Source organism: Eucalyptus grandis, chromosome 3 (assembly GCF_016545825.1).
Source record: "Eucalyptus grandis isolate ANBG69807.140 chromosome 3, ASM1654582v1, whole genome shotgun sequence".
In the NCBI taxonomy this organism is placed as follows: Eukaryota; Viridiplantae; Streptophyta; class Magnoliopsida; order Myrtales; family Myrtaceae; genus Eucalyptus; species Eucalyptus grandis.
Genome location: NC_052614.1, coordinates 40,269,623 through 40,292,183, shown reverse-complemented (window position 1 = coordinate 40,292,183; position 22,561 = coordinate 40,269,623). Strand labels below are relative to the sequence as shown.

Genomic DNA, 22,561 nt, shown 5'->3' with positions numbered 1-22,561 from the left:
TATCAATTTTTTCTTTTGAAATGAGTGCATTAGAAGTTATAAAATATTTTTCAAAAGTACAATCAAATTCTAAAACTCGTCAAGTTTGTACTATTATGAATCTTCATCAACATTTCGCGTCACTCAAATTGGAAGGAATTATCAAAGTACTCGATTGCACCATAGGACAATTTTTTAGATTTAATAGAACTTTTTGAAAGTTTTATTTTAATACTCGATTACGCTATGTTCACATATTTTAGACCTTTCGTCCATTTATTTTTTCTAGTGTAAAAGCTAACAAAAACCCCTAAATTATGCCAACTATGACAAATTTACCCTGAACATTTTTGTGTGACACTAAAAATCTCAAAAGTGTATCCGTACGACACATTTACTGTTCATCAAAGTTTAGTCAATGAGAATCGTAAAATCTGTCTATATGGATACTTTAAATCCCAAAATAGATAGTGTTGACACGGCACCCACGTGACTTAAGCAAAGTTAAGACAATGTTATTATGGCTGAAAATTCATCTAATGGAATCTTAATGACGGGTAAATGTGTTACATAAGTACAAGTTTGAGTCTTTTATGTCACTAAAAAAAGTTAGGATAAATGTGCTGGGGTTTTTTGTGACTTTTTTCCATTTTTTCTACTTGAAGTGGCTCTTCTCTTGTTAGTGTTTAATCTCTTTTCCTTCTTATCAATTATTTATTTATTTCTCCTTTTACAATAAAGTTACCGTCGACCCCTCTTGACATCAAGGCCAAAAATAAAGAAGTAAATAACTCATATGAGGTCATGGCATGTACACATAACCGATAGGTACGATTGTCAAATGAGTAGATCAAGTCGAAAAGGATTCGATCTAAATTGATTTATTTAACCCGTTTTAACCCATTTATATATAATATAAATTTAATTACCTATACCCTACTCGGTCTATATTAGTAAAACATTTCCATATTTAATCTAACCAAAGGAATTCCATATCCATCTAACTCGCTTTAAATTCTTTATGTGTATATGTTATTTGGATAAAATTATTGTTTCAATTATAAGATCTTAAAGAATTGCATATAATGTTCAATTTCTGTATTGATTCACAGTAAAAAATAAGAGAAAGTTAGTATATGATAGCGAATTAAGAAAATCACAATAACAAATAACCCATAAAATGACTCGACTTATACAGGTTAAGAAATGAATGTCAAATCGAGTTAAACTTCAATGATTATTTATGTCATTTTCCCTATCTTTATTTTTAACTATGAACCCACTTAAGGAGATTATTGCTTTAGGCATTTAGACTAAAGGGGCCCCTAAAAGAACCCCGACACAGATTACTTTTGTTGTTGATTCTATATCACCTGATCCAGTTATGTTTTCTTGTCTCAAGATCAATCTGAAAGCTCCTGTTTCTTTGGCCTGTGATCTCATTGAACGGCATCTTTGTAAGTCCTAAAGATATCTTAATAATGTTGGGAATGGAACTGCAGGAGGATAGTGGAGCACAGTATGTGGTTTGGCCTCTCAATTGCGCCGAGGACGAGCATGAAGACAACAACGATTACCTGGAGCAACATGAGAATGGGTTGGAGCTGGAAGAAAACATTGAGGCAAATGATGAGGTGGATGATGAAGAAGATGGAGTGGCAGAGAGGGGGAGGTAGATGAAGATGGCCGTGGGAAGGCTGAGGATCCGCCCACAAAGAGGAAGAGGGCAGTTAGAGATGCGGAGGAGGAGGATTCTGAGGACAGTGATGTAGATGATGAGAGACCTCCCAAGAGATAAGGTCCTGACCTAGTTCCTTGTGTTGGCCCTGAGTCCATTAGGACTTGACACATCCATCCCCACCTCTATCAGGGTCAAATTGTGACAATATCCTGGTGCTATATATAATGGGAGAATTATCAAAAAAATCATAAACCTATTGTAATTGTGCCGATTCAGTTATAAACTTTTTTTTTTGGGCCAATTTAGTCCTAAACCTTTTATAATTGTGTCAATTTAGTCCATCCGATCAAAATTGGCCGGCCGACGCTGACGTGGAATCTGGTTGAGCACAGCTAGCCAGTGAACGCTGATGTGGCAATTTTTTTAATATTTTTTTTTCGAATTTTTTAATATTTTTTGAACTTTTTATTTATTTATTTTTTCCACATTCTCCTTCCTCTGGCCAGCGAGGTCAGCCTCACCAACCACTAGCAAGGCTGGCCCCTGCCAGCCACTGGTGAGGCTTGCCCCCGTCAGCCACTGGTGAAGGCGAGCCTCGCCCAGCGACGACAAGGCCGTGTCGCCACATCAAGCGAGGAGCCTCACTGGCCACCAACGAGGTCGACTCTCGCCTTGGATGGGTGAGGTCGACCCTATCCTTGGCTGGGCGAGGCCAAACCTCACCTTCGCTGGGCAAGGCCGAGCCTCGCTAGATCTGGCGGAGACTTGCCCAACCAAGGCAAGGGTCAACCTTGCTAGTAGTTGGCGAGGCTCCTCGCCTAGGGATAGCAAGGCTCGACCTTGCTAGATGTGGCGACGGTGGCCTCATTGTTGTTGGGTGAGGCTCACCTTCGCTAGTGGCGGCGGGGTAGAGCCTCACCAGTGGCCAGCGAGGTTGACCTCGTTGACCCTTGCCTCCAGCTGGCACCAACCGGCCAGAGGAAGGAGAAAGTGAGAAAAAAAAATTCAAAAATTCAAAAAAAGTTTAAAAATTCGAAATAAAAAATTCAAAAATTCAAAAATTGTCACATCAGCGTTCGATGACCAGCTGTCCCCGGCCGGTGTCCACGTCGGCATCGGCCGGCCAATTTTGGCTGAATGGACTGAATTGGCACGATTGTAAAATGTTTAGGACTAAATTAGCAAAAAAAAAAAAAAAAAAAAGGTTTAAGACTCAATTGACACAATTGCAGTAAGTTTATGACTTTTTTGGTAATTCTCCTAAATATAATGTATAGGATAGATGAAGAAATCTATATAAATTTTTTATATCTTTTCATAATTTTTTCTTTCAGTAACATTTCATGTAATCCCTACTTTCGATCCCTGGAAAATTCTGATGATCCTCGTACAACTAATCAGGGCAAAATTGATGAACTGGGTGCAATCATTGAAATTAAAATCGAAGTTGTCCTCACTTATCACATCAACCTAGGTAAGACGGGATTTGAGAAGGGGAATCAAGGCGAGGAGGAATTTAGAAACATAATATTCATTATTTTAATTTTTGCTGAAGGCTCCCGGCATGATCGTCTGAAGTCCATTTGAAAGATCGGGAGAACAATCAAAAGTCACAAATTTTTCATCGATTATCACAATCATCTACACCGACCGGAGATAAGACCTAGCAATGCCACCATCCCCTCCTTTGGGATAGAATCCTCCCGGGACTCTCACATCGCCGCTCCCATAGACGATCCTCAGTATCTCCTCCGGCGTTCGGTCGTACGCAACCGAGTATACATCGCCTGCGAGCACGTTCCCCTCGATCTTCCCCTCGGCACCTAGGTGACGGGGTACGACGAGGCCCTCGTCCCTTAAGCCCATCATGCCCAAGTCTGTCCCTCGGCTCCGAAAACCTATTTGTGAACTCCGCCACGATTATCTCATATGGCTCGACTTTCTTGTGCGCCCGCTCGTATAGAAGGGCTCGGATCACCGCATCCCGACCCGATTCGACGCCGAGAAGGCCCGCGACAAGCTGAAAAGCATTCACAAGACAGGCGCAAGGATTCATAGGTAGCTCACTAGAATTAGACAAAGAAGATTAACATGTAGAGATTGTTCGCTATACCCTTTTGGAGACGAGCCTTGGAGCTTGGAGTTTGCTCCAACATAGCCTGTGAGGCCAACATAAGGGACCAGATAGGAGGCAAGCAAGAAGTTAAGTTCATTGGCATATGGGTCGAATGGAGGCTTCAAAGCATACCCAAATGCTTTGTCTACCACTTGGGCAAATGAATCCGAGACAAATTCAGCAGCGGCCTTGGAAACCCCTTCACCGTCTTCTTGATGGCCCTACATTGATTCAAAAAAAAAAAAAAAAAAGGACTCTATGATTTGGTCATCAGCAAAGGAAAGTCTAGGTCGGCAAATGAGAATGACTATCAAAGTTCGCAAAATAAATAACAAAAAAGGTTTGATTTTGCACTCCAAAATCAAACCATATGACATCTCTAAAGAAACTCACTTCAAATGACCGACTTCTTGGTAAGCAAATTGCAAGATGATATCCTTGATGAGAGGACCCAAGTTGGCAGCCCTAGCTCCAACTGGGGATGGACCTCCCAGGGTCAAGTTCGGGGCCACCTTGTCCAATCCATACCCCAACGAAGCATACAAGAAGAGCTCTGCCTCAAAGTACTCCAAATTCAGCGGAAACTCCAGTAGGTCCACATCGCTCTTCGGGACTTCGTGATCGTGATGGGAGTCGAGGTCCGCGCAGTTCGAGCTTGGGATGAGGAGGAGGAGGAGGTAGAAGAGAGCCATCGAGGTGGTGGCCATGAAGTTGGTGAATGCCATGGCCTAAGCTTTGGGTGTTTGTTCTTTTCAGTGTTTGTGTTGTGCGAGTCTCAAGTCTGGTTGTGAGCATATATATATAAGGTGTCCCGGGTCACTTATTTGGGCGTTGCGTTGAGGCGAAGAGGGAAAGGTATCTAAGTGCTTAGTCAAAGATCAAAGAATTTCTGACCAAAAAAGGAAAAAAAGAACAAAGGATTGCTTTTTTGTTTGAATTGGAAATTGGCTCTGCATTGGGATGAGGCATCTTTGCTATTCACGCCATTTAGGGAAATATAAGAAGGAAAATCTAAAGCTGCCTTTTGGAAATCAAGGGTTTCTTTTCTAGGAAGAAAAAAAAAATCTAAGATAATGAATTCATGATATGACTAGGTTCAGTGAATTAGTGAAACTAGGTATTTAGACCCATATTTAAGAAATAGGGATTTCTTCATGAGATTTGGATTGGATAAACATGAATGTACCACCGCACGTCATACATGCCCGCTCATAGCTCTCTTCAACGCTGATAATAGCGGTCATTATAATTAATTTTCCACTAACATTGACTTAGGGAAAAAAACACAACCTACTACACGGGTAATAAGTAATGATACGATAGTTATGTAATTAACATGTGGTCCTCCTGATTTTGACGAAAAGACAAAAACATATGGTCCTGATGGAAACTAACTTCAGAGAATATCACGAGTCAAGGGTGCGATTATTTTTGCAAATTGAAGTGTTAAAAGAGGCCAAATGCATGGCTAAGAGTAAATTTTAATTATTTTTCCTTACAATGCTGGCCATGACCCTTCATAAACTAGAAATAAGTATATACAAATTGATTTATGACGAAATTATCTGCTTAAGGCCGGGTGGAGCAGGTAACGAGGAATTTCCCTCGACACATTTATTTCTATTTGGCAATATATCATATATTCGATCATCATAGAATTTTTTAATCTTCACATTGTTATGCAATAGAAACGTATACAATGACAATAACTAAACTTGTAGTTAGTAGAAAGTTCTAGAGACAATAAAAAATCTCTCTCTTGTTTGATTAAGCCACAAATTCTAGTGTCTAACAAAAAGAATAAAAGATTTAATAATATGGATTGATCAATTATTTATTTCTTGCTCCATTTACAATAAAGTTACCGTCGACACCTCTTGACATCAAGCCCAAAAGTAAAGAAGTAAATAACTCATATGAGGTCATGACAAGTACACATAACCAATAGGTACGATTGTCAAATGAGTAGATCGAGTCGAAAATGGTATATCTAAATTGATTTATTTAACCCCGCTTTAACCCATTTATATATAATACAAATTTAATTACCTATACCCTGCCCGGTCTATATTAGTAAAACATTTCCATTGTTAATGAACATAAGCATACTGAAACAGAGTTGCATAATGAAATAGAGCTGCATAAGGAAATAGATCTCGAGACAGAGTTTGTGGAAGTGAAGAAGGATGAGGAACCAAAGGTTGAAGACTGTATTGTTGCAAGTGTGATGATAGCTACGCTGTCTATACGTGAATATGGAGCTGTTGCGAAGAACATAATTAGTGGAGTCAGAAGCTCGACTCTGGCCTCTATTGGAAACACAACTCAGAGCTCCAAGTGTCCACGTGCTTTATTATTAAAGAATAGTTATTCGATTTTACAAACATAACAGAATCTATTAAAATTCTATTTTCGTCATCTTCTTCTTCCTTTTATTCTTGATATGATGTAGAAAATGAAGATAGAGAAAGAAAAGACATGAGATTGAGCTCTTAGAGAAATGTATTGCTTGTTTTGTTCATGAAATACAGAGAATTACTCGATTCTTTCAGTCTTCTTCTTCTTCTGCATTCTCTGTTCAATTCTTCTTCTTCTGCATTCTCTATTCAATTCATATTCTTCACATGGTATCGGAGCTGTCCTGAGAGCTCGAGTCATCTCTACAATACAAAGTTCATCAAAATCCAAATGATGTCACATAGTCTAAAAGTAACCCCTGAAGTTCTCTCTGATTGAATACAGGTGATCGTGAGTTGTGAAAGTTCATCAGGTGAAGTTCTTTTATCTTAAGTTGAGTAGGATCAACAGGTGATTGTGATTCTGCAAATACATCGTTGAAATTTCTGTCAATACAAAATGACAGCAAGAACACAGAAATATCCTTTCCTGATTCATGTCAATATATCCAACTTTGTTACAATCAAGTTAGCTGAAGATAATTTCTTGCTCTGGCAAGCACAATTTCATAGATTCTTGCGAAGTCAAGATCTGTTTGGATTCATCAATGGAGAAACACCATCACCAGCTCAAATGTTGCAGGTTGAGATTGAAGGTCAAGAATCTGAAATAGTAAATCCCGATCATACAGATTAGGTAAAAACAGACCAGCTAATATCATCTTAGATAAGTGGAGCTATATCTGAGAATATTTTGAGCTTGATCATCGGACTGGAAGCTTCATATGAGGTATGGCAAACTCTCCTTAATCGTTTTACGCAAAAATCAGTAGCCAAGGAGTTTGAGCTAAGAGGAAAGTTACAAGCTTGCCAGAAAAGAGATCGAACATTGTCTGTGTATCTTAGGGAGTTTAAATCCATTTGTGATCAACTCAATGCAATTGGGAAACATGTTGATGAGATAACCAAGATGTTTGGTGTTCTCGAGAGTTTAGGATCAGAATATGAAAGCTTCAGAACAACAATGTACTGTCTAAAACCTCAACCAGACTATGATGAGGTAATCTCTCAACTTGAAAGATTCGAAACAGGATTACAAACCTATTCTTCAAGTTAGTATAGTCCTAATTTGGCCTACTATGGACAAAGAAAATATAAAGGTTTGCAAAATTCTAACTTCAGAAATCAAAGAGATAATAATCGTGGGGGATGCAACTATGGTAGAGGACGTGCAACAAACAACATGAGTCGGGGATATGGTTATGCTGGAACAGGAAGAAGTCAGAATTACAAAATGAGTACTTTGAACCTAAATCAAGAGGATCAATATAACAAGCAGTTATACAATTGGTCTAGCTATGGACAGGGCTTTCGACCATATGTAAATCCTCCTAAAAATATCAGGCTATCAAGTCATATCCACGCCCAAAATTTAGTATCTAACAAGAGTGTACAGGATGAGAAAATATCAAATGGCACTCCTTTGGAATGTCAAATCTGTAAAAGACCAGGACATACGGCTCTTCGATGTTGGTATCGTTTTGATAACTCATACCAAGCTGAAGAAATTCCAATTGCATTAGCAGCTATGCACATCAAGGATTCTCAGGGCACTAAATGGTATCCAAACACTAGTGCCACAACCCATATTACAGCAAATCCTGGTATTCTTCGACACTCTTTCTCTTATAATGGAACTGATACTATTTTGATAGGAGATGGTTCATGTCTATCAATTTCGTGTGTTGGAAATACTTTATTACATACAGGAACCAGCTCCTTATCCCTAAATGATGTGTTAATAGTTCCTGAGATCAAGAAAAATCTACTCTCTGTCTTGAAATTAACATATGATTATCCATGTTCATTTGTTTTTGACAAATATAGGGTGTCTATGAAGGACAACTGCACCAATACAACAGTGAGGCTAGGAAGGAAAGTCAAGGGACTTTATCGAGTTGATCCAAAAATAACGAAGCCTTCTTCACCCAAATATAGAAAGTTGTGGGAGAAGACGTGTGGCATCAGCGATTAGAACATACTAATTTCAAAACACTGAAGTACCTACAGAATCAACATCTAATTCAATGTAACACAAGAACTCAAAACATATGTAGGAGCCATCAGATTGCCAAGAGTTCTACTTTACCTTTTCTGTTGTCAGACTATGCAGCTACTGGTCCCTTAGAAAGAATACATTGTGATGTTTGGGGACCTTCACCAGTAGATTCATTTCAGAAGTTCAAGTACTATGTCATCTTTGTTGACAATTTTCTCGAAATAGTTGGTTGTATCCAATGAAACTGAAATATGAATTACATGAGATCTTTGTTCTGTTTAAAAAACAAGTAGAGAATCAATTTGATTGAAAGATCAAGGTATTCCGATGTGATGGAGGTGGAGAATTTACTAGCAACAAGTTTCAGAATTATCTACAATAATGTGGCATCAAACAAAGTCTCATGTCCATATACATCGGAGTAGAATGGGATTTCATAAAAGAAACATCGCCATGTGGTTGAGTTAGGACTAGTTATGCTTTATCATGCTAAAGTTCCATTAAAGTACTGGGTGGATGCTTTCATGACAGCCAATTACATTGTCAATCTTCTTCCCACACCAAAGTTACATATGCTCTCACCTTACAGTAAACTTTATCAGCAAAAGCCAAGCTATGCACATTTGAGAGTCTTTGGTTGTGCCTGTTACCCTTACCTCAGACCATATTCAAAACAAAAACTTGATCCACGATCTCTCGCCTATATATTTTTAGGATACAATGACAGACACAAAGGATACCGTTGCCTTTTGCCTACTAATAGGCATATCTATGTTAGTCATCATGTGGTGTTTGATGAAACAATCTTTCCTTTCACCAATCAATTGATCACTGAGTACAATCAGGGTACTAATATGTATAAACGATGGATTAATGAGGTTACTTTTCTAGATTTCCCTCCTAAAGAATAAGCTAAGTCTCACACAAATGAATATATAGGACATCTGCAGGATAGTGACATGTTGGTCCTTCATCCAATTCAAAAGGTACATTACCTACTCATTCTATGCAAACACGACTAAAGTCTGGATTGTCAAACCAAATCCCAAATATGTCTACTTGGCTAAATATAAAGTTCCGACTAAACCAAAGTCAGTTAAATCAGCATTGGCAAATAAAGGCTGGTATCAAGCAATCTTTGGATGAAATGGATGCTTTATATAAGAATCGACTTGGGAATTAGTTCCCGGACTAATAACATGAATGTCATAGGGTGTAAGTGGGTGTTTAAAACTAAGCTTGCATCTAATGGTAGTCTTGACAGACTCAAAGCTCGATTAGTAGCTAAGGGATTTCATCAAGAAGAAGGGGTTGACTTCACAGAAACATTCAGTCCTGTCATTAAATATGCTACTATTCGCATTGTTCTCTCTATAGCCATGAGAAAGCATTGGCCAATTCATCAGCTTGATGTTAAAAATGCCTTTCTTCATGGCACATTGATTGAGACAGTGTATATGGAGCAGCCACCAAGTTTCACACACTCTCAAAAACCTCACTACGCGTGTCGCTTAAAGAAATCCTTATACGGTCTTTGCCAAGCACCACGAGCTTGGTTTGATAAATTTAGCAATTTTCTGCTTGAAAATGGCTTCTCTTGCAGTGCCACTGATCACTCCTTATTTGTATTTCATCATGGACCAGAAACAATCATTTTGCTGCTCTATGTCGATGATATCCTACTTACTGGTAGCTCAGCTCAGTTACTTTCCAATCTCATCCAATCTTTGAGTCTTCAATTTCACATGAAAGATATTGGCTCTCTTCATTACTTTCTTGGTATTGAAGTGAAACAGACATCTCAATATCTGTTTCTGTCTCAAACAAAGTATGCTCTTGATTTACTTACTCGAGCTCACATGAAAGACTGCAAACCTGTTTCCACTCCCCTATCTTTGAGATCAGTCATCATGGCCACTGATAGCATTCTTCTGACCAATCCATTTGAGTATCGTAGTCTAGTTAGTGGTCTTCAATACCTTACTATTACTGGTCCCGATATTGCTTATGCCACAAATCTCTTATGTCAGAAAATGCAGCACCCAACATTAGGAGATTTCCATAAGCTCAAGAGGGTTCTTTGATACATTAAGGGCACTGTGAATCTTGGAACTTTTATCCATTCTAACAGCCCCATGCATCTATATGGTTTTTCTAATGTTGATTGGGCCGGTTGTATTAATACCAGGAGATCAACCATTGGCTTCTTTACTTTTCTTGGTTCAAATCTTATCTCTTGGTTAGCTAAGCGACAATCTACAGTGTGTTCTTCGTGACATTGGCATATGTTCTTCAACAAAAGCCGAATATCGTGCTTTGGCTTAAGCTATTGCTGATCTTACCTGTATCAGTTTTGTTCTTCGTGACATTGTCATATGTTTGTCTGCGCCAACTACTCTATTTTGTGACAACAAGTCCACTATTTCTCTTACTCTAAATCGAATTCTCCATGCTTGCACCAAACATATTGAAGTGGACTTTCATTTTGTTAGAGAAAGGGTTTCATCAGGATCATTAGCTGTTTGTTATGTACCAAGTATTGTTCAGATTGCTGATAACTTCACTAAATCATTGACTCGATTAGCACATTTTACCCTTTGCACCAAATTGGGTTTGGGTTCTCTAACCCTTCCCAATTTGCGGGGGGATGTTAAGGAACGGAAGCATACTGAAACAGAGCTAGAGACAGAGTTTGTGGAAGTGAAGAAGGATGAGGAACCAAAGGTTGAAGACTGTATTGTTGAAAGTGTGATGATAGCTACACCGTCTATACGTGAATATAGAGCTGCTGCGAAGAACAAAATTAGTGGAGTCAGAAGCTCGACTCTGGCCTCTATTGGAAACACAACTCAAAGCTCCAAGTGTCCACGTGCTTTATTATTAAAGAATAATTATTCAATTTTACAAACATAACAGAATTTGTTAAAATTATGTTTTCGTCATCTTCTTCTTCCTTTTATTCTTGATATGATGTATAAAATGAAGATAGAGAAAGAAAAGACATGAGGCTGAGCTCTCAGAGAAATGTATTGCTTGTTTTGTTCATGAAATACAGAGAATTACTCAACTCTTTTAGTCTTCTTCTTTTGCATTCTCTGTTCAATTCATATTCTTCACATCCATATTTATTCTAACCAAAGGAATTCCATATCCATCTAACTCGCTTTAAATTCTTTATGTGTATATGTTATTTGGATAAAATTATTGTTTCAACTACAAGATCTTAAAGAATTGCATATAATGTTCAATTTTTGTATTGATTCACACTAAAGAATAAGAGAAAGTTAGTATATGATAGCGAATTAATAAAACCACAATAACAAATAACCCATAAAATGACTCGACTTATATAGGTTAAGAAATGAATGTCAAATTGAGTTAAACTTCAATGATTATTTATGTCATTTTCCCTATCTTTATTTTTAACTATGAACCCACTTAAGGAGATTATTGCTTTAGGCATTTAGAGTAAAGGGGCCCCTAAAAGAACCCCGACACAGGTTACTTTTGTTGTTGATTCTATATCACCTGATCCAGTTATGTTTTCTTGTCTCAAGATCTATCTGAAAGCTCCTGTTTCTTTGGCATGTGATCTCATTGAACGGCATCTTTGTAAGTCCTAAAGATATCTTAATAATGTTGGGAATGGAACTGCGAGAGGATAGTGGAGCACGGTATGTGGTTTAGCCTCTCAATTGCGCCGAGGACGAGCATGAAGACAACAACGATTACCTAGAGCAACATGAGAATGGGTTGGAGCAAGAAGAAGACATTGAGGAAGACGATGAGGGAGATGATGAAGAAGATGGAGTGGCGGAAGAGGGGGAGGTAGATGAAGATGGCCGTGGGAAGGCTGAGGATCCACCCACAAAGAGGAAGAGGGCAGTTAGAGACGTGGAGGAGGAGGATTCTGAGGACAATGATGTAGATGATGAGAGACCTCCCGAGAGATAAGGCCCCGACCTAGTTCCTTGTGTTGGCCCGGAGCCCATTAGGACTTGACACATCCGCCCCCACCTCTATTTGGGTCAAATTGTGACAATATCTTGGTGCTATATATAATGGGAGAATTACCAAAAAAGTCATAAACCTATTACAAATGTGCCAATTTAGTCGTAAACTTTTTTTTTTGGTAAATTTAGTCCTAAATCTTTTATAATTTTGCCAATTCACTCCACCTGACCAAAATTTGCCGGCCGACACTGACATGGATGTTGGCTGGGGATAGCTAGCCGATAAATGCTGATGTGGCAATTTTTAAATATTTTTTTGAACTTTTTATTTCTTTATTTCTCCTTTTTTTCCACCTTCTCCTTCCCTCGGCCAGCGAGATCAGCTTCACCGGTCACTAGCGAGACTAGCCCACGCCCGGCCACCGGCGAGGCTCACCCCGCCGGCCATTAGTGGAGGCAAGCCTCACCCGCGACGGCAAGGCCGTCGCCGCCACATCGGTGAGGAGCCTCGCCGACCACCAATGAGGTCGACCCTCGCCTTGGTTGGGCGAGGCCCTGCTAGATCTAGCGAGGCTTGGCCTCCCCCAACCAAGGTGAGGGTCGACCTCATTAGTGGCCGGCGAGGCTCGACCTCGCCAAATGTGGCAACGGCGGCCTCCTCGTCGCCGGGCGAGGCTTGCCTTCGCTAGTGGCCAGCGAGGGTGACCCTCGCTAATGGCCGACAAGGTTGACCTCGCCAACCCTCGCCTCGGCTAGCGCCCGCTGGCGGAGGAAGGAGAAGGTGAGAAAAAAAAGAAAAAAATTCAAATATTAAAAAAAAATTAAAAAATTGCTAGATCGGCGTTCATCGCCCAACTATCCTTGGCCGGCCCACATTGGCATCGGCCGGTCAATTTTGGCTAGATGGGATCAATTGGCATAATTGTAAAATGTTTAAGACTAAACTAGCAAAAAAAAAGTTTAAGACTAAATTGACACAATTGCAGTAAGTTTATGACTTTTTTGGTAATTCTCCTAAATATAATGTATAGGATAGATGAAGAAATCTATATAAATTTTTATATCTTTTCATAATTTTTCTTTCAGTAACATTTCATGTAATCCCTACTTTCGATCCCCTGGAAAATTCGATGATCCTCGTACAACTAATCGGGGCAAAATTGATGAACTGGGTGCAATCATTGAAATTAAAATCGAAGTTGTCCTCACTTATCACATCAACCTAGGTAAGACGGGATTTGAGAAGGGGAATCAACGAGGAGGAATTTAGAAACATAATATTCATTATTTTAATTTGCTGAAGGCTCCGGCATGATCGGTCTGACGAAGTCCATTTGAAAGATCGGGAGAACAATCAAAAGTCACAAATTTTTCATCGATTATCACAATCATCTACACCGACCGGAGATAAGACCTAGCAATGCCACCATCCCCTCCTTTGGGATAGAATCCTCCCGGGACTCTCGCATCGCCGCTCCCATAGACGATCCTCGTATCTCCTCCGGCGTTCGGTCGTACGCGACCGAGTATACATCGCCTGCGAGCACGTTCCCCTCGATCTTCCCCTCGGCACCTAGGTGACGGGGTACGACGAGGCCCTCGTCCTTAAGCCCGTCATGCCCAAGTCTGTCCCTCAGCTCCGAAAACCTATTTGTGAACTCCGCCACGATTATCTCATATGGCTCGACTTTCTTGTGCGCCCGCTCGTATAGAAGGGCTCGGATCACTGCATCCTGACCTGATTCGACGCCGAGAAGGCCCGCGACAAGCTGAAAAGCATTCACAAGACGGGCACAAGGATTCATAGGTAGCTCACTAGAATTAGACAAAGAAGATTAACATGTAGAGATTGTTCGCTATACCCTTTTGGAGACAGAGCCTTGGAGCTTGGAGTTTGCTCCAACATAGCACTGTGAGGCCAACATAAGGGACCAGATAGGATGCAAGCAAGAAGTTAAGTTCATTGGCATATGGGTCGAATGGAGGCTTCAAAGCATACCCAAATGCTTTGTCTACCACTTGGGCAAATGAATCCATGAGACAAATTCAGCAGCGGCCTTGGAAACCCCTTCACTATCTTCTTGATGGCCCTACATTGATTCAAAAAAAAAAGAAAAAGAAAAAGGACTCTGTGATTTGGTCATCAACAAAGGAAAGTCTAGGTCGGCAAATGAGAGTTAGCATCAGTGTTCCTCTCTAACATAAAACAAATGAGAATGACTATCAAAGTTCGCAAAATAAATAACAAAAAAGGTTTGATTTTGCACTCCAAAATCAAACCATATGACATCTCTAAAGAAACTCACTTCAAATGACCGACTTCTTGGTAAGCAAATTGCAAGATGATATCCTTGATGAGAGGACCCAAGTTGGCAGCCCTAGCTCCAACTGGGGATGGACCTCCCAAGGTCAAGTTCGGGGCCACCTTGTCCAATCCATACCCCAACGAGGCATACAAGAAGAGCTCTGCCTCAAAGTACTCCAAATTCAGCGGAAACTCCGGTAGGTCCACATCGCTCTTCGGGACTTCGTGATCGTGATGGGAGTCGAGGTCTGCGCAGTTCGAGCTTGGGATGAGGAGGAGGAGGAGGTAGAAGAGAGCCATCGAGGTGGTGGCCATGAAGTTGGTGAATGCCATGGCCTAAGCTTTGGGTGTTTGTTCTTTTCAGTGTTTGTGTTGTGCGAGTCTCAAGTCTGGTTGTGAGCATATATATATAAGGTGTCCCGGGTCACTTATTTGGGCGTTGCGTTCAGGCGAAGAGGGAAAGGTATCTAAGTGCTTAGTCAAAGAACAAAGGATTTCTGACCAAAAAAGGAAAAAGAGAACAAAGGATTGCTTTTTTGTTTGAATTGGAAATTGTCTCTGCATTGGGATGAGGCATCTTTGCTATTAACGCCATTTAGGGTAATATAAGATGGAAAATCTAAAGTTGCCTTTTGGAAATCGAGGGGTTTCTTGTCTAGGAAAAAAAAAATCTAAGATAATGAATTCATGATATGACTAGGTTCGGTGAATCAGTGAAACTAGGTATTTAGACCCATATTTAAGAAATAGGGATTTCTTCATGAGATTTGGATTGGATAAACATGAATGTACCACCGGCACGTCATACATGCCCGCTCGTAGCTCTCTTCAACGCTGATAATAGTGGTCATTATAATTAATTTTCTACTAACATTGACTTAGGGAAAAAAACACAACCTACTACAAGGGTAATAAGTAGTGATACGATAGTTATGTAATTAACATGTGGTCCTCCTGATTTTGACGAAAAGACAAAAACATACGGTCCTCCCGATGGAAACTAACTTCGAGAGAATATCGGGAGTCAATGGTGCGATTATTTTTGCAAATTGAAGTGTTAAAAGAGGCCAAATGCATGGCTAAGAGTAAATTTTAATTATTTTTCCTTACAATGCTGGCCATGACCCTTCATAAATTAGAAATAAGTATATACAAATTGATTTATGACGAAATTATCTGCTTAAGGCCGGGTGGAGCAGGTAACGAGGAATTTCTCTCGACACATTTATTTCTATTTGGCAATATATCATATATTCGATCATCATAGAATTTTTTAATCTTCACATTGTTACGCAATAGAAACGTATACAATGACAATAACTAAACTTGTAGTTAGTAGAAAGTTCTAGAGACAATAAAAAATCTCTCTCTTGTTTGATTAAGCCACAAATTCTAGTGTCTAACAAGAAGAATAAAAAGATTTAATAATATGGATTAATCAATTATTTATTTCTTGCTCCATTTACAATAAAGTTACCGTCGACACCTCTTGACATCAAGCCCAAAAGTAAAGAAGTAAATAACTCATATGAGGTCATGACAAGTACACATAACCAATAGGTACGATTGTCAAATGAGTAGATCGAGTCGAAAATGGTTCGATCTAAATTGATTTATTTAACCCCGCTTTAACCCATTTATATATAATACAAATTTAATTACCTATACCCTGCCCGGTCTATATTAGTAAAACATTTCCATTGTTAATGAACATAAGCATACTGAAACAGAGTTGCATAATGAAATAGAGCTGCATAAGGAAATAGATCTCGAGACAGAGTTTGTGGAAGTGAAGAAGGATGAGGAACCAAAGGTTGAAGACTGTATTGTTGCAAGTGTGATGATAGCTACGCTGTCTATACGTGAATATGGAGCTGTTGCGAAGAACATAATTAGTGGAGTCGAAGCTCGACTCGGCCTCTATTGGAAACACAACTCGAGCTCCAAGTGTCCACGTGCTTTATTATTAAAGAATAGTTATTCGATTTTACAAACATAACAGAATCTATTAAAATTCGATTTTCGTCATCTTCTTCTTCCTTTTATTCTTGATATGATGTATAAAATGAAGATAGAGAAAGAAAAGACATGAGATTGAGCTCTTAGAGAAATGTATTGCTTGTTTTGTTCATGAAATACAGAGAATTACTCGATTCTTTCAGTCTTCTTCTTCTTCTGCATTCTCTGTTCAATTCTTCTTCTTCTGCATTCTCTATTCAATTCATATTCTTCACATGGTATCAGAGCTGTCCTGAGAGCTCGAGTCATCTCTGCAATACAAAGTTCATCAAAATCCAAATGATGTCACAGCAGTCTAAAAGTAACCCCTGAAGTTCTCTACGATTGAATATAGGTGATCGTGAGTTGTGAAATTTCATCAGGTGAAGTTCTTTGATCTTAAGTTGAGGAGGATCAACAGGTGATTGTGATTCTGCAAATACATCGTTGAAATTTCTGTGAATACAAAATGACAGCAAGAACACAGAAATATCATTTTTCGATTTATGGCAATATATCCAACTTTGTTACAATCAAGTTAGCTGAAGATAATTTCTTGCTCTGGCAAGCACAGTTACATAGATTCTTGCGAAGTCAAGATCTGTTTGGATTCATCAATGGAGAAACACCATCACCAGCTCAAATGTTGTAGGTTGAGATTGAAGGTCAAGAATTTGAAATAGTAAATCCCGATCATACAGATTGGGTAAAAACAGACCAACTAATATCATCTTAGATAAGTGGAGTTGTATCTGAGAATATTTTGAGCTTGATCATCGGACTGGAAACTTCATATGAGGTATGGCAAACCCTCCTTAATCGTTTTACGCAAAAATCAGTAGCCAAGGAGTTTGAGCTAAGAGGAAAGTTACAAGCTTGCCAGAAAAGAGATCGAACATTATTTGTGTATCTTAGGGAGTTTAAATCCATTTGTGATCAGCTCAATGCAATTGGAAAACCTATAGATGAGATAACCAAGATGTTTGGTGTTCTCGAGAGTTTAGGATCATAATATGAAAGCTTCGGAACAACAATGTACTGTCTAAAACCTCAACCAGACTATGATGAGGTAATCTCTCAAGCTTGAAAGATTCAACATAAGATTACAAACCTATTCTTCAAGTCAGTACAGTCCTAATCTGGCCTACTATGGACAAAGAAAATATAAAGGTTTGCAAAATTCTAACTTCAGAAATCAAAGAAATAATAATCGTGGGGGATACAACTATGGTAGAGGACGTGCAACAAACAACATGAGTCGGGGATATGGTTATGCTGGAACAGGAAGAAGTCAGAATTACAAAATGAGTACTTTGAACCTAAATCAAGAGGATCAATATAACAAGCAGTTATACAATTGGTCTAGCTATGGACAGGGCTTTCGACCATATGTAAATCCTCCTAAAAAATATCAGGCTATCAAGTCATATCCACCCCCAAAAATTTAGTATCTAACAAGAGTGTACAGGATGAGAAAATATCAAATGGCACTCCTTTGGAATGTCAAATCTGTAAAAGACCAGGACATACGGCTCTTCGATGTTGGTATCGTTTTGATAACTCATACCAAGCTGAAGAAATTCCAATTTTATTAGCAGCTATGCACATCAAGGATTCTCAGGGCACTGAATGGTATCCAGACACTAGTGCCACAACCCATATTACAGCAGATCTTGGTATTGTTCGACACTCTTTCTCTTATAATGGAACTGATACTATTATGATAGGAGATGGTTCATGTTTGTCAATTTCGTGTGTTGGAAATACTTTATTACATACAAGAACCAGCTCCTTATCCCTAAATGATGTGTTAATAGTTCCTGAGATCAAGAAAAATCTACTCTCTGTCTTGAAATTAACATATGATTATCCCTGTTCATTTGTTTTTGACAAATATGGGGTGTCTATGAAGGACACTTGCACCAATACAACAGTGAGTCTAGGAAGGAAAGTCGGGGGACTTTATCGAGTTGATCCAAAAATAATGAAGCCTTCTTCACCCAAATATAGAAAGCTGTGGGAGAAGACGTGTGGCATTAGCGATTAGCACATACTAATTTCAAAACACTGAAGTACCTGTAGAATCAACATCTAATTCAATGTAACACAAGAACTCAAAACATATGTAGGAGCCATCAGATTGCCAAGAGTTCTACTTTACCTTTTCTTTTGTCAGACTATGCAGCTACTGGTCCCTTAGAAAGAATACATTGTGATGTTTGGGGACCTTCACCAAGTAGATTCATTTCAGAAGTTCAAGTACTATGTCATCTTTGTTGACAATTTTTCCCGATATAGTTGGTTGTATCCAATGAAACTGAAATATGAATTACATGAGATCTTTGTTCTGTTTAAAAAACAAGTAGAGAATCAATTTGATCGAAAGATCAAGGTATTCCGATGTGATGGAGGTGGAGAATTTACTAGCAACAAGTTTCAGAATTATCTACAACAATGTGGCATCAAACAAAATGTCTCCGTCCCTATACACGAGTAGAATGGGATTTCTAAAAGGAAACATCGCCATGTGGTTGAGTTAGGACTAGTTATGCTTTATCATGCTAAAGTTCCATTAAAGTACCGGGTGGATGCTTTCATGACAGCCAATTACATTGTCAATCTTCTTCCCACACCAAAGTTACATATGCTCTCACCTTATAGTAAACTTTATCAGCAAAAGCCAAGCTATGCACATTTGAGAGTCTTTGGTTGTGCTGTTACCCTTACCTCGAGACCATATTCAAAACAAAAACTTGATCCACGATCTCTCACCTGTATATTTTTAGGATACAATGACAGACACAAAGGATACCGTTGCCTTTTGCCTACTAATAGGCATATCTATGTTAGTCGTCATGTGGTGTTTGATGAAATAGTCTTTCCTTTCACCAATCAATTGATCACTGAGTACAATCAGGGTACTAATATGTATAAACGATGGATTAATGAGGTTACTTTTCTAGATTTCCCTCCTAAAGAACAAGCTAAGTCTTGCACAAATGAATATATAGGACATCTGCAAGATAGTGACATGTTGCAGGGATCTCATATTGATACATCAGATGCTGCTGCAATGTCACCAACTATATCTTCTTTACAATCACAGTCGCATACAGCTTTTGAGGAACAAGCATCTTCTCTTCCAACACTTGATCTCACAATAGAGATCATTACAAATCAAATACAGGTTAGTCCTTCATCCAATTCACAAGGTACATTATCTACTCATTCTATGCAAACACGACTGAAGTTTGGATTGTCAAACCAAATCCCAAATATGTCTGCTTGGCTGAATATAAAGTTCCGATGGAACCAAAGTCAGTTAAATCAGCATTGGCAGATAAAGGCTGGTATCAAGCAATGCTGGATGAAATGGATGCTTTATATAAGAATCAGACTTGGGAATTAGTTCCCCGAACTAATAACATGAATGTCATAGGGTGTAAGTGGGTGTTTAAAACTAAGCTTGCATCTAATGGTAGTCTTGACAGACTCAAAGCTTGGTTAGTAGCAAAGGGATTTCGTCAAGAAGAATGGGTTGACTTCACAGAAACATTCAGTCCTGTCATTAAATATGCTACTATTCGCATTGTTCTCTCTGTAGCCATGAGAAAGCATTGGCCAATTCATCAGCTTGATGTTAAAAATGTCTTTCTTCATGGCACATTGATTGAGACAGTGTATATGGAGTAGCCACCAAGTTTCACACACTCGCAAAAACCTCACCATGTGTGTTGCTTAAAGAAATCCTTATACAGTCTTTGCCAAGCACCACGAGCTTGGTTTGATAAATTTAGCAATTTTCTGCTTGAAAATGGCTTCTCTTGCAGTGCCACTGATCACTCTTTATTTGTATTTCATCATGGACCAGAAACAATCATTTTGCTGCTCTATGTCGATGATATCCTACTTCGGTAGCTCGGCTCAGTTACTTTCCAATCTCATCCAGTCTTTGAGTCTTCAATTTCACATGAAAGATATTGGCTCTCTTCATTACTTTCTTGGTATTGAAGTGAAACAGACATCTCAATATCTGTTTCTGTCTCAAACAAAGTATGCTCTTGATTTACTTACTCGAGCTCACATGAAAGGCTGCAAACCTGTTTCCACTCCCCTATCTTTGAGATCGGTCATCATGGCCACTGATAGCATTCTTCTGACCAATCCATTTGAGTATCGTAGTCTAGTTAGTGGTCTTCAATACCTTACTATTACTTGTCCTAATATTGCTTATGCCACAAATCTCATATGTCAGAAAATGCAGCACCCAACATTAGGAGATTTCCATAAGCTCAAGAGGATTCTTCGATACATTAAGGGCACTGTGAATCTTGGAACTTTTATCCATTCTAACAGCCCCATGCATCTATATGGTTTTTCTGATGTTGATTAGGCCGGTTGTATTAATACTAGGAGATCAACCAATGGCTTCTGTACTTTTCTTGGTTCAAATCTTATCTCTTGGTCAGCTAAGTGACAGTCTACAGTGTGTTCTTCGTGACATTGGCATATGTTCTTCAACAGAAGCCGAATATTGTGCTTTGGCTTCAACTATTGCTGATCTTACTTGTATCAGTTTTGTTCTTTGTGACATTGGCATATGTTTGTCTGCGCCAACTACTATATTTTGTGACAACAAGTCCACTATTTCTCTTACTCTAAATCCAATTCTCCATGCTTGCACCAAACATATTGAAGTGGACTTTCATTTTGTTAGAGAAAAGGTTTCATCAGGATCATTAGCTGTTTGTTATGTACCAAGTATTGTTCAGATTGCTGATATCTTCACTAAATCATTGACTCGATTAGCACATTTTACCCTTTGCACCAAATTGGGTTTGGGTTCTCTAACCCTTCCCAATTTGCGGGGGGATGTTAAGGAACGGAAGCATACTGAAAAAGAGCTGCATAATGAAACAAAGCTCGAGACAGAGTTTGTGGAAGTGAAGAAGGATGAGGAACCAAAGGTTGAAGACTGTATTGTTGCAAGTGTGATGATAGCTACACCGTCTATACGTGAATATAGAGCTGCTGCGAAGAACAGAATTAGTGGAGTCAGAAGCTCGACTATGGCCTCTATTGGAAACACAACTCAAAGCTCCAAGTGTCCACGTGCTTTATTATTAAAGAATAGTTATTCAGTTTTACAAACATAACAGAATCTGTTAAAATTATGTTTTTGTCATCTTCTTCTTCCTTTTATTCTTGATATGATGTATAAAATGAAGATAGAGAAAGAAAAGACGTGAGGCTGAGCTCTCAGAGAAATGTATTGCTTGTTTTGTTCATGAAATACAGAGAATTACTCAACTCTTTTAGTCTTCTTCTACTTTTGCATTCTCTGTTCAATTCATATTCTTCACATCCATATTTATTCTAACCAAAGGAATTCCATATCCATCTAACTCGCTTTAAATTCTTTATGTGTATATGTTATTTGGATAAAATTATTGTTTCAACTACAAGATCTTAAAGAATTGCATATAATGTTCAATTTTTGTATTGATTCACACTAAAGAATAAGAGAAAGTTAGTATATGATAGCGAATTAATAAAACCACAATAACAAATAACCCATAAAATGACTCGACTTATACAAGTTAAGAAATGAATGTCAAATTGAGTTAAACTTCAATGATTATTTATGTCATTTTCCCTATCTTTATTTTTAACTATGAACCCACTTAAGGAGATTATTGCTTTAGGCATTTAGAGTAAAGGGGCCCCTAAAAGAACCCCGACACATATTACTTTTGTTGTTGATTCTATATCACTTGATCCAGTTATGTTTTCTTGTCTCAAGATCTATCTGAAAGCTCCTGTTTCTTTGGCATGTGATCTCATTGAACGGCATCTTTGTAAGTCCTAAAGATATCTTAATAATGTTGGGAATGGAACTGCGAGAGGATAGTCGAGCACGGTATGTGGTTTAACCTCTCAATTGCGCCGAGGACGAGCATGAAGACAACAACGATTACTGGAGCAACATGAGAATGGGTTGGAGCAAGAAGAAGACATTGAGGAAGACGATGAGGGGGATGAAGAAGAAGATGGAGTGGCGAAGAGGGGGAGGT

At 38.8% G+C, this 22,561-nt stretch overlaps 1 protein-coding gene and 1 pseudogene across 1 annotated transcript; both read right to left on the bottom strand.

Moving 5' to 3' along the window:
- Window positions 1-3,301: 3,301 nt before the first annotated feature.
- Window positions 3,302-4,501, bottom strand: LOC120291850 (annotated as a pseudogene).
- Window positions 4,502-13,576: 9,075 nt separating this feature from the next.
- On the bottom strand, window positions 13,577-14,822 carry LOC104417563 (desiccation-related protein PCC13-62). Its single transcript, XM_010028819.2, is given in 6 exon segments — window positions 13,577-13,677; window positions 13,680-13,953; window positions 14,047-14,094; window positions 14,096-14,221; window positions 14,223-14,274; window positions 14,491-14,822. Coding segments are annotated over 6 exon segments (933 nt in total).
- Window positions 14,823-22,561: the final 7,739 nt, after the last annotated feature.